The sequence below is a fragment of the Phyllostomus hastatus genome, unplaced genomic scaffold (genome assembly GCF_019186645.2).
Source record: "Phyllostomus hastatus isolate PE091 unplaced genomic scaffold, TTU_PhHast_1.1 phas_contig_40, whole genome shotgun sequence".
Taxonomy (NCBI): Eukaryota; Metazoa; Chordata; class Mammalia; order Chiroptera; family Phyllostomidae; genus Phyllostomus; species Phyllostomus hastatus.
The window spans coordinates 14,939,835-14,953,028 of NW_025333872.1; the positions used below are offsets into that span (position 1 = coordinate 14,939,835).

The 13,194-nt window shown below is 40.0% G+C and overlaps 1 protein-coding gene across 1 annotated transcript in view; it reads left to right on the forward strand.

The window, feature by feature from the left end:
* Positions 1-6,990: 6,990 nt before the first annotated feature.
* The window catches only part of EFHC1 (EF-hand domain containing 1), a 71,155-nt gene continuing 64,951 nt past the window's right edge, over positions 6,991-13,194 (forward strand). The window contains exon 1 of the mRNA XM_045843609.1: positions 6,991-7,474. Coding sequence (XP_045699565.1) covers positions 7,412-7,474 — 63 coding nt within the window. The 5' untranslated portion in view covers positions 6,991-7,411. The remainder of the gene's footprint in view (positions 7,475-13,194) is intronic.

The window sequence follows — 13,194 nt, forward strand, 5'->3', positions numbered from 1 at the left end:
AAGATCTCTATTAAACTAGGAAACACTTAAAAAAAATGGAATGACAGGTTCTAAGGCACATAACAGGTTGTAATGTTCAAACTCAAGCTCATTTTTCCTTTGGATAAATTCAGCGCTCAACTAATGAGAAACATCAACACCAAATATTTCTGGAGCCCTTTTTACTATGTAAAGCACTTTTATGTATTGTGTGTACTTTAACCTAATCTCATTTTTACTTTTGATCCTAAATTTCTCATGAAGAGCCAGAGTTGTATCTTTCCTTTTCAAATGAAAGTGACTTCATTCCATCTCCTCAGATGCCAAATAAAGCATTCTTTGCACCTCACACTCTTCTCAGAAGCCTATAAATTCCATTGGCCACAGGCCCTTGTTGGCCTAGATTATAAAGTCAAATCTCACTCTCTAGTCACGGCTTCTTGAGAATATTTTTGAACCCTTAGATGAGAAGCTCATCTGGCATTAATAACCTTGCCAAGATCATGCAAGCCGTCCTCCTCATCTTTCATGATGATTGTCAGTTCTTCAAACCATTGTCTCTCCAGGGATTTTTGACAATTGACAGGACTTTGAACATGGGATTTGGAAAAAAAAAGTTTCTCTGCCTTATACTGGAGTATGCAGGCTTAGTAGAAAGCGCTGCCCCCCTCCCCATCAGAAAATCATTGGTTATTTTTCATTTTTAAGTAATATTCTTATGAAAGAAAGTGCAGAAAAATAGGGGGGAAAGATAATCCATGGGTTCACCACTAAAACACCTTCAGGAGAAAAGTAAGGTGATATTGAAATATGGCCAATGATAGAAAAATTGGTGGTGACAAACCGGAAATTGGGAACTAGAAATTTTAAGCAACCTAATACTTTTCTTTTATAAAGCACAAAATCAACAGGCTTTGGCTCCCAGTGTACAGGAATGCCGAGATGGGTACATCACACTCCCTTCCAGCATTACATTATGCAGGCAGTTTGACGATGCTGTGCTTGAGACACTGGCTCGTGAAACAAAGCCAATGATAATATTATCTCATGTTTAAAAAATTCCTTGACATGTCTCTCCTGAATTCAGCGTTCTGAGAGTACTCTACTAGAAACCCTTCGCTGGAGGCCCGGCCCAGCCTCTTGGCATGTGGACTCATTGACAGTCACTCCGCAAACCCTGCACACAGCTGGAGCCAGCTCCTGGTCTGGGCACCTGGAACACAACTATGGACAAAACACAAATCCCTGCCCTTGGGGGGAGGCTGACATTGGGGGTTGGTGAGGAGGTGAGACAAACCATGAACCAAATAAATGATACAGTATGTATCTTCTAAGATGATGGTGCCAAGGAGAAATTCAGAAAAGGAAAAATAGGCCAGAGGTCGGGGGTGACTATGATGTTTTAAACAGGATCAGGGGAGACAAAAAGGTTAGAGAGGGAGCCAGCTGTCTCTCTCCCAAGCAGAGGGAAAAAGTACGAAGACCCCGTGCCAGCAGGAACAGCGTGAGCAGAGGAGGAGATGAGGACAGATTGTGAAAACCTTACAAGGGCTTTAGTTCTCACTGTGACTTCAGGACAAGGTATGCAGGGAAAAATTTTGCCCAAGGAAATGGAGGGTGGCTGTTTTTCTATCAATATATGGACTAATTAACCGCATTATTACATTTCTTTTAAAAAATAGAGCAAATTCTGCTCCATGCAATCTACACAAAACCAGGTTACCATCAAGATATTCTATCAATGGGCCTGGCCTGTGTACACATTATGCTCAGGGATTCTTCCCAGATTCTTCTGAGATAGTTTTTTAAATGCCCAGAATGCTGACTTCCACCTCCCAGACAGGCAGTGCATGTTTCCTCGTTCTGCTGGCTCTGGTTCTTACTCTGGGTCATCATCTGGGCAAAATGCAATAAAACATCCAGGGCAGAGTCTATGAACTAGGAATAAAAATAATAACGGCTTACGTTATCTAGTGCTCACTCCTGGCCAAGTCTTTAGCTGAGCTATTTCCTTAGAGTCTTTCATTTAACCGTCATATAACTCTATGAAGCAGGTACTATTATTGCCCCAATTTTACCAAGGAGGAACTGATAGGAAAATTTGCCCATGACTACCCAGCTAGTAAGTCCTGGAATCTCACAGAAACTCAGGCTCTGGAATCCAGAGTCCATATTATGAACACCAAAGTTAAGTGAATATAGAAGGCCTTTTGGTCTAACTTCTCCATTACTAATTGTGTGGATTAGAAGTGGAGAAATGAGAGGGAAACGTAATGCGATTTTTCCCCCTGATAAATGAAATAAACCTAAAGATGCAGTGCTTGGTATATTTCTAGACATTTTGGCCAAGCAACAGTCCTTATACTGTTACTTTTGAAGCATTACCAATGGAGAGATTCTTAACTATATTTTGTGCTAGAATTCGATGTGGACCTAGTTATGTTACAAATATCCATCTCCGAAGCCACCTGTAACCACCTCAAAGATTTTCAAGGACTCAAAACCAGTTTTAAGAACTACCAACTACCCTCAAATTATTTCCCTACCCTTCTGTAGTAAGTCTTTCCTCCTCTTCAGGACCCATTAAGTACAACCCACCCCTCATTCAAGTGAATTTGAGCACTAGTTTGGGCTCAAACAGTTTCTTAAAGAAAAACATTTTATTCAATTCATTGTTCTTTCTTTTTTCAAGCAAGACAAATTATTTCAGAATATGACTGATTTTATTGTGGGTGTATACCTTAGCACAAAGTTTGTGTTCAGTTAGTGCGCAGGCAATCGTTGTCATTATTATGATTTCTATCACTTTACTCCAAGCAGGGTTCTGCGGGTTCTATACACATGCGTCCACCCTCTCCGCAGGCTCCCTGAAGTCTCTCGCCAGAGGGGGCACTGTCTGCCCTTGGAAGGGATTTCTCTCCACTCATAACAGATCAAGATAGGTTTTATTTTGCTGAGTTTTGCATGTTTAGTAGTGGGGAATTTCTTGCTTTCCTCCACGTTTCCTCCTCAATACTCCGTCTGGGTGTCACGGAGTATCACCGGCATCAGCGGACACCTTCCTCCCCTCACCTGTACTACGTTAAAGAGGGAAATGGGGTTTGCTGGTCTCAAACATAAACTCAGAGGATCTACTGATGAGTAATTTATCAAATGTGTGAATGCAGTAGAACCTGTGGTAGGATGTCAAATACAGAGGGAAAAAAAGAGTTGCAGTGTGGTCAGAAGAAAAATGTTTCCCATCTGACACCATGCTGTTGAAGCAGATGCTCCTGAGCCCAATGTTGGCAACTGCTCACCTGGATTCTTGCCTCTACTCTTCAGCTCTCACCATAAACTCAGGTAAAGTTTGATAGGCTTTTTCAGCAGGAAGGGAATTCCAACTGAATCAGCTATAGTCATAGAATGGGGGTTTGACGTAAGGGAGGAAAAAGCAGCAGAAACACAAGTATTCAAATGCTTGGCAGAAACCCATGGAAAGACTAAAATAGTCTAAGCCCAAATTGTGTGATTTTTGTGTAAAATGAAAATTTTCTGTGGGTCCTAAATCTGCTCCAGAATCTGCTTGGCAATCACTATGGATCCACACTTTGTAAAGATCAAAGTGGTTTACTGGGCACTTTGTTTGTTTGTTCATTTGTTTGTTTATCACTCTTTTTAGGTAAGAGATTACAGAGATAAACCGAAGAATGATGGAAATGAATGGTAGAGAGCACCCTGGCTTAGGGACACTCTCCTGCAAAGTCTTGTCCCCATATTCAAACACTAGGCACACCCTCAACCTTTCGAATTTACAGGTGTGTAATTGGGTTTGTTTTTTCAGAAACCATGCTGTACTATTTTCACCCAGCAGAGGGAGGAAGAGTGCCAAATCAGTGCAGAAATAGTAAGACGCCAGCCTATGCACCCACTGCTCAGTTTAATATTCGTCCAGTGATTTTTAGGTACTGAAGAATAATGTCATAGCATTGAAATTAAATTCCGCATAAAACCAGCTCTGGGGAAAATGCTGACAAAGGAGATGTTTATTTTGAGTGGGTGCTCACCTCTGCCACTCCTCAGGAGTCCAGCATGGCACCGGTTCAGGCATGGCCATCTGGCAGCCTGATGTTTCCATACTTTTCATTCCCCAAGCTTTGAAACAACCTGCTCAGGCCATGCAACACCTCTGTGGTCTTGTGAGTCCAGGCATTATGCACAGTCTGCAAACCATGGCACTTTCTACTTCAGCTAACAGAAATGGTCAGGTTCCTGCCTTCTTCTATTTGGTCCACAAAGTGGGAAATGGTGAGTTCGGACTGAAGTGCAATCCACCTTGAGAAGTCATGTTTGGGAGAAATGGGGTATAAACGCTTAATCATGCCAAACCTTCTCAAGGGTTCAAGCAGTTTTCCAAAGCCATGTTTTCTTTTTTTCCATTCTTCACAGCCCTGTACTTGTGCTTTTTTAACACTGATGCAACACTGCCTGACTTTCCCTCATCAGAAGTGATGACATTTTTATGACATCATAGGTAGAGAAAAATTTTCTTCACCTTTCTTTTCTAGGGTCTGAAAGTAGTTAAAAGCACTCCATTGACCATTTAACTGGTGTGCTTTTCTGGTCAAGAAAGGCTTTTGAGCAGAGGGCATTCCTCAAATAGAAGCAGATGACACAATGGATAATAGGCTTAGGCATGACTCACCCTTTCCAGCCCCCATGGGCTTCTTCCTTACCCAACCCAGGGAACATGGATCCCAGTGCAAGCACACAGTCCAGAAGGGCTTTTCAAAGTGTTTCCTGATGCCATGGATTTACTTTTATTAAGAGAGCAGAGAGAGGGATCATGTAAGTGGTAAGGGTTTCAGACTGTCATGAAAAGTCAGCAATGATTTGAGTTATCAGTGATTCTGGGTATTTGGCATCAATGAGGCAGAGAGAAGTAGGAGAAGCATGTTCTCTTTGAAGTTTGAACTTGCCAACTTGAAATATTCTCCTAGTGGCTGGTTTCCATCTTAGGTCAGTTGCCAAGATATAATGTGGTAGACAGACACTTGAAAGTTTTCAGTAAGTTCATCAATGCTAATCAATTCATTAATATTTTAAAATGTACTAAATGCCTGCATTAATATAATATACCAATAGAAAATTAAAATTTAAAAAGGTTTAAAAGGAGGGAACAGGAAACAGAAACAGGAAACAGAAATAGTAAGGGGAGAGAAATATTTAGTAGAAAAAAACTCTTGGGGCAGGGTGTGGCAGAAAGCCACCAGTGGATTCACGTCCTGGGTTCCCTGAGTTTCATGACCATAAGTGAAACCCAACAGGGGGATTTGCTCTGATAAGCAGCAATAGAACTAAAGCTTTTGTCTGTGCTGGTAGTAATCTACTCACCACTTGGAGATATGCCTTCTATGCCAGGCTTGCTACTCTATAGTATTCCTAAATTGGCTCATTATTGTTAACTTAAAAATAAAAAGGCCTTTTAGAGTGAGATACAACAAATATTTATTAAGATCAATAAGAATAGCTAGGCCCTGGCTAGCATAGCTCAGTGGATTGAGCTCGGGCTACGAACCAAAGCATTGCAGGTTCGATTCCCAGTCAGGTCATATGCCTGGGTTGCAGGCCATGGCCTCCAGCAACCGCACATTGATGTTTCTCTCTCTCTCTTTCTCCCTCCCTTCCCTCTCTAAAAATAAGTAAATAAAATCTTAAAAAAAATAAGAATAGCTATTCAGGAATCAACAATTGAGGCAGAAGCCCAAAGAGTGTCCTGACTAGGAAAAAAAGACAGTGGGTATTTCTGAGAAAGGGAAGGGGAACAATTACATGAGTAGAATGAAACTACTTCTATTGGTGCAGATAACATGGTGATGTTAATCCTAAACAGTGTTTTTAATTTTTCAGTGCAGTCCAATTTAGCAGTTCAGTAGCCATAATAATTGCTTTCTTGTTATCTTTGCAAACAGTTCTTTTATGAGGGACATGGTGGCTTAGGCCCAGTCCAAAAGTTATTTCGTCTAACATTCCAGAGATTTGAGACATAAGACCTGCAAGGCAGTTCCTCTGATGTGGCAGCTCCACCTCCATTTTAAGGTGACTCTGTTTATATTATTGTTTACATGAACAGAAAGAGCTGTTATAAAAATCAGGTTCCTGGGGCCCATTCAGACGTAATAAATCCAATGTCTGGGCACCAGGGTTTTGTTTGCTTTTTATTTTTAAGCTCCGCAGTTTTAATAAATTGTTTTCTTTTTCTTTTTGCAATTGTTTCATAAAGAGGGTTACATTTTCTTTTAAGGAATAATAATTTAACTAAGTTTTGTAAAAAGCACCAAAGATGAGAATAGTTATGGTTCTGAGAATATTTCACCTCATTTATTTTAGTCTTCTGATCTGTTAGAGTTTCCTCTTTGAAGAAGATGGGTTTCCCCTTGCGGATCTGCTCTTTTCATCAACTAAGGATTAGACTTGAGATGACCATCCTGTAGGTTTTCAGTCAACAAACATTGAGTGTCCTGAGCCAAATATGCAAAGCCGTGCCTGAAAGAATTGAGAGGGTGAAGAACTGCAGGGATTAACAGTAGAAGAAAGAAAAACAAACGTGGAAAACAAGATAATGTAGTGGAGAGAGGATTAGGGGCAAGACGGTAGCATTAGTTCATAGAACGTCCTTAAGCAACAGAGAGAGAACCATGAATAACCCCAGCTCCTGCCCCCCAGAAGCACCATCAGGGTAGGTAATATCCTTTTTTTAAAAAAAAATTTTAATTTTAGTTTACATTTAATATTATTCTGTATCAGTTTCAAATGTATAACATGGACAATCGAGTGCTCTGTAGCGTGGTCCTCGATATTTCAAGAACCCATCTGGCCACATACATAGTTATTAGATACTACTGACAATATTCTTTACACTGTAATTTACATCTCTGTGACTGCTCTGTCCATTTCCACTTCATTGTGAACTGGGACCAGAGCCCTTTTCCTACAGCTGGGAGAAAGCACTTGAGCTCAGGACGTCGGCAGGCGTGGTGAGAACCCGGGGAGAAAAAAGAACTTCCCTTCTACTTTGATTCATCCAAGGGCCCGCTCTGACCGCTGACTTCACCGCGAGAACCATAGTGTCCCCCCAAACACCTCCTCCCGCCCCGCCCACCAGTTCCCACAGCCCAGCGCGTGGAGACAAGAGGGGCAGAGTCAGCTCCAAATTGCCCAGGAACCGCGCCCTTTTCGGCTAGCTCAGCTCACCGCGAGAACGCAAAGTCCGGCTAGAGGCGCATGCGCACACCTGCCACTCCTGTGCCTCAGGCCCCTCCCTCCATTCAACGGTGTTCGCACTGTTTGGCGTTACCATGGAGCTTCAGAAGGCCAAAGTTGGCGTCTGGTGTCCGGGGCAACCAGGGAAGACAAAAAACCAGTCCGAGGCGGCAGTGGCGTGGAGGCTGCGATGGTATCGAACCCCGTGCATGGCCTGCCCTTTCTGCCGGGCACGTCGTTTACAGACTCCACGGTGAGAACTTCTCCGCCCAGCCCCTGCCTGTCTCTGCTTGTCCCCACCCTCGGAGGCTTCGGGAGGGCTCGCCACCCTCTCTCTTCTCCACCCAAGATTGTTCTCTCTCCCTTCAAACCTGTCCTCTGCGGCGACCCTCTTTTCTCTTCCCCGCCGCAGTTCTGTCGTCCTCCCCCACTCAGCCTCACCCTCTCAATCCTATCCGTTATCTGCCGCTCCATCCCTTTCTAGTTTTTCCACTCCACCTCGGCAATCTGTTACTTTCATTCATTCAGGCTATTGACTTAGCCCTGTTCTTCCTTGCTGCTCTAGCCCCTGCTTCTTGTCCCTCTAGATAACTGTTTCCCTCCCCCATCTTCCTCCCAAGCTCTCTCTCTCTCTCTATTGTCTCTCCCACTCTCATTCTCCCACACTGTACCCCTCTCTTCCCAGGTCCATCCTTAACCCCTTACCACCTCTCCACTAGCCTCCGCCATTTCTCCTACTCAGCATCTCTACACGTCCATCCTCATTACCACAGCACCATCCCACCCTTTCTCCCCAGGCCAATCATTCTCTCCCTGCTTCCTCCTTCTCCTGAATCCTAGATCAAGTAACCTTTCACACCCCCATCTCCATTTCCGTCTTATATATCATTTCAACTCATCCTCTTCTTTCCCAGGCCCTTTCCCGCAGTCTGCACCCTTCTCATTTATGCTTCTACCCAACCCCTTCCCTTTTCTGTTGTACAGTTTGGTCCTACCTTCTCCCCATTCTTGTTTTTATCTTCTTTCTAAATTATTCCTCCAAAAGTTAAACTCTCAATACAGGCCTACCTTTCTCCCAAACCATCCTTCCTGGCTTTGTAGAAGATAATTCCATTTCAGTTCCTTCAACTACAACTGATTAATTTTTTCCTACCCCTAGTCCTATTATTTTCAAGCTAACATTTTAATAAAAGATTCATGCTTAGATTTTGTTTTGCCCCTTCCTGACCTTAAGTGTATTTAGTGACATTCTCTAGACAACATTGAAGAGAGAAAAAAAGCTTTTTCTCTCCTAACATAGTTTAGCCCCTGACAAAATTATTTAGTATTTGTTTTAATTCTAACAGGGTTACTGAAATATATGTTGGAAGATCAATATTGAGATTCAGTAGGCTGATAGCATAGACAATACAGTAACAATTTATATATAAATAGTGTAATAATTTAAGCTAAAAGTTCCTCTTCATGGTCATAAAGGTAAGATAAAATACACAGTCATCTTATTGGGGGGGATAAGAATGAATTAAAATTGAAAGTTTGGTGAGGAAATTTGGATTCTTGAATCTCTTCTTCAAATTATTCCTGCATGATAGATTTTTCACTTCAGTGGTCTTTTAAGTTTTATATAATTTAGAAAATGTTGTAGGCTCATTGCTGCCCTGTGCGGAGCAGCCTAAGCATTTTGTGTTGATGAGTGCCAGTTACCCACAAGGCAGGGTTGACTACAGAGGTGTGGGCTGGAGGTGCCAAGCTCTAAGACATATGGCCATACTACAAGTAAGATAAAGTATGCATTGGACATATTTCATAATTTAAATACATTTTATCTTACCTGAAACTTGAAAAACATGGTCGCTGCCTTCAGCACTGAAGGACTGAATGTGTATAACTCTCACAGCATTAAGATTCATAATGACTAAGAAGGGTAGGGAGGCCTTAAGTTGCTTTGCCTGGGATGCCCACGAGGATCCACTAAAAAGGTCATATGTTGAGTGGTGGTAGCGATGTCTCTCTGAAACGGGGAAAGCAAATGAAGCAGCTGATGTTACTTCTGTCTTTATAAGTGGAAAAGGAGGAGCTTGGAGTTACACAAATTACCCACTCAAAAAGTCAACTGGGCCTATTTTGTTCTGTTATTTGTATTATGCATCTGGAGCAGCTCTTGTCAACTGACTTGTGACCCCCCCCCCGAAAAAAAATCTATAGTTCATAAAAAAATCTATAGTTCAAAATCTATAGTTCTTATAGCAAAAGAAATTTATTCCATTATACCTTTTTGGTTAGTACAGATCTTGAAAATGGTAGGTTGGGCTAAAAACAAAATAGTAGGTAGATAAGTAAGCCATTCTTTCATTAAAAATATATTTTATAAGTGTCGCAGGTTCGATTCCCAGTCAGGGTACATGCCTGGGTTGCAGGCCATGACCCCCAGCAACCGCACATTGATGTTTCTCTCTCTCTCTATCTCCCTCCCTTCCCTCTCTAAAAATAAATAAATAAAATATTTTTAAAAAATTTTTAAATAAATATATACATATATTTTATGATGTAGCCTAAATCTCATGTATATGTGTATATATGTGTATTTATATGTATAATATATATGTACATACAAATACATATGATTTGGAAAGTAACCTACCATTACAAAAAACAGAAAAAGGAAAAAATTTTCCATCAAATTAACCTCTAATTTTCTTTCCATTTTCTTTTCCAGCTTTATTGAGCTATAATTGACATGTAACATTGTGTAAGTTTAAATGTACAGCTGGTTGATTTAAGACACATATTTTGCACAATGATTACCACCACTGTTTTAATTACTATAGCTTTGTAAAATGCAAACTACAGTTGACCCTTTAACAACTCAGGACTATGGGTGTATACCTGCTGCACAGTAGAAAATTTGCATATAATTATAGTCGACCCTCTGGATATATGGATTCCTAACCACAGAATTGACCCTTGAACAACACTGGGTCAACCGAAAAAAAATCACCTATAAATGGACCTGCATATTTCAAACCTGTTTTGTTAAAGGGTCACCATAATTTGAAATCAGGAAGTATGATACCTCCAGCTTTGTTGTTCTTTCTCAGCATTACTTTGGCTATTTGTGGGTTCTTTTGTGGTGTCATAAATTTTAGGATTTCTTTTTTCTGTGAAAACTGCCATTGGAATTTCAGTAGAAATTGCATTAAATATGTAGATTACTTTGGGTATTATGAACATTTTAATAATACTAAGCCTTCCAGCCATGAACACAAGTTATCTTTCCATTCGTTTGTATCTTCAATTTATTTCATCAAAGTCTTACAGTTTTCAGTATATAGATCTTTCGCCTCCTTGGTTAAATTTATTCCTAAGTATTTTATTGTTTTTCATGCTATTGTGAATGGGATTATTTTCTTTATTTTTCAGATATTTCATTGTTAATGAGTAGAAATACAACTGATTTTTTGAATGTTGATTTTGTATCCTCTAAATTTACTGAATTTGTTGATTAGTTATAACAGTTTTTTTTGTTTAGTCTTTAGAGTTCTCTAAATGTAAGATTATATTGTCTGTAAACAAAGAGTGTTTTACTTCTTCCCTTCCTATTATTTCTTTTTCTAGTCTGATTGCTCTGGCTAGGACTTCCAGAACTATGTTGAATGGAGTGGTCAGAGTGGGCATCCTTGTCTTGGTCCTGCTCTTAGAGGAAAATCTTTCAACCTTTCATCATTGAGTATGACGTTAACTATCTATGGGCTTGTCATATATGTCTGTTACTATGTTGAGGTATGTTCCTTCTATACTCAATTTGTTGAGAGTTTTTATCCTGAAAGGATGTTGTACTATCTTTTATTCATCTATTGAGAGTATCTATGATTTTTATCTTTCATTCTATGAATGTGGTGTATCACATTTATTGGTTTGTGCTATGTTAAACCATCTTTGCATCTCAGAGATAAATCCCATTTGATCATGGTATATGATCCTTTTAATAAGCTGTTGAATTTAGTTTCTAATATTTTGTTGATTGTTTTACATCTTATTTCATCAGGGATACTGGTCTGTAATTTTCTTGTATTGTCCTTATCTGGTTTTGGTATCAGGGTAATGCGGCCTTACAAAATGAATTTGGGAGCATCCCTCCTCTTCAGTGTTTTGGAAGAGTTTGAGAAGGATTTGGATTAATTCTCTTTAAAATATTTGGTTCTGAACTATAAATGACCCTGAATAGCTACAGCAATTTTGGGAAAGAAGTAGGAAGGATCACAATGCCTGATATTAAACTATATAACCAAGCCGTGGTAATCAAAACATTCTGGTACTGGCATAAGAACAGACACATGGATCAATGGAACACAATAGAGAGCCCAGAAATAAACCCAAGTCTCTATAGTCAATTAAGATTCAACAATGGGGGCAGCAGCATAAAATGGAGCAAAGATAGCCTCTTCAACAAATGGTGTTGGGAGACCTGGACAACTGCATGCAAGAATATGAGACTTGACCACCAACTTACACCATACACAAAAATAAACTCAAGATGGATAAAAGATTTAAATATAAGTCTTGACACCATAAGTCCTAGAGGAGAACCTAGGCAGGGAAATCTTAGATATTCCACACAGCAATATTTTCACCAATATATCCCCTAGAGCCAGGGATATAAAGGAGAGAATAAACAAATGGGATTTCATCAAAATTAAAAGTTTCCACGTGGCTAAAGAAAACATCAAAATGAAAAGGAAACCGACCGTATGGGAAAATATATTGGCCAATGATACCTTGGACAAGGGTTTGATTTCCAAAATATACAAAGAACTCACCTGACTCCACTCCAGGAGGCCAAACAACCCAATTGCAAAATGCACAAAGGACTTTAACAGACAGTACACCAAGGAGGACATACAAAGGGCCCAGAGACATGTGAAGGGATGCTCAGAATCACTAGCCATCAGAGAGATGCAACTTAAAACCGCAATGAAATACCACTTCACACCAGTCGGAATAGTCATCATTAACAAATTAACAAACTATAAGTGCCGGTGAGGTTGTGAAGAAAAGGGAACCCTAGTACACTGTTGGTGGGAATCAGACTGGTGCATCCACTGTGGAAAACAGTATGGAATTTCCTCAGAAAACTAAAAATGGAACTGCCTTTTGACCCAGCAATTCCAGTGTTGGGATTATACCCTAAGAATTCTGAAACACCAATTCAAAAGAACCTATGCATCCCAATGTTCATAGCAGTACAATTTACAATAGGCAAGTGTTGGAAGCAACCTAAGTGCCCATCAGTAAATGAGTGGATCAAAAAACTTTGGTACATTTACGTGATGGAATACTACACAGCAGAAAGAAAGAAGATTCTCCTACCATTTGTGACAGCATGGATGGATCTGGAGAGCATTGTGCTAAGTGAAATAAGCCAGGTGGTGAAAGATAAATACCATATGATCTCACCTATAATTAGAACCTAATCAGCACAACAAACAAGCAATGAAATATAACCACAGACATTAAAATAAAGAACAAACTGACAGGGACCAGAGGGGAGGGGGAAGGGTGACAATGGGGGAATATGGGAAGAATCATCAAGGAACATGTATAAAGGACACATGGACAAAGCCAAAGGGGGTAGGATTGGGGGGGGGGGCAGTGGCGGGGGTAAAATGGAAACACCTATACTTGAACAACAATAAAAAAAAATGGGGAAAAAAGAAAAAAGTGAGGATAATTACACCAAAAACATAAAATAAAATAAAATAAAATAAAATAAAATAAAATAAAATGTTTGATTCTGGGTTATTCTTATTGGTTGATTATTGATTACTGATTCAATATCCTTATTCATTATTGGTCTGTTCATATTTTCTATGTTCATGATTCAGTCTTGATAGGGTGTATGTTTCTAGGAATTTATCCATTTATTTTCATTTATCCAGTTTGTTGGTGTATACCTATAAACAGTAGTCTCTCATG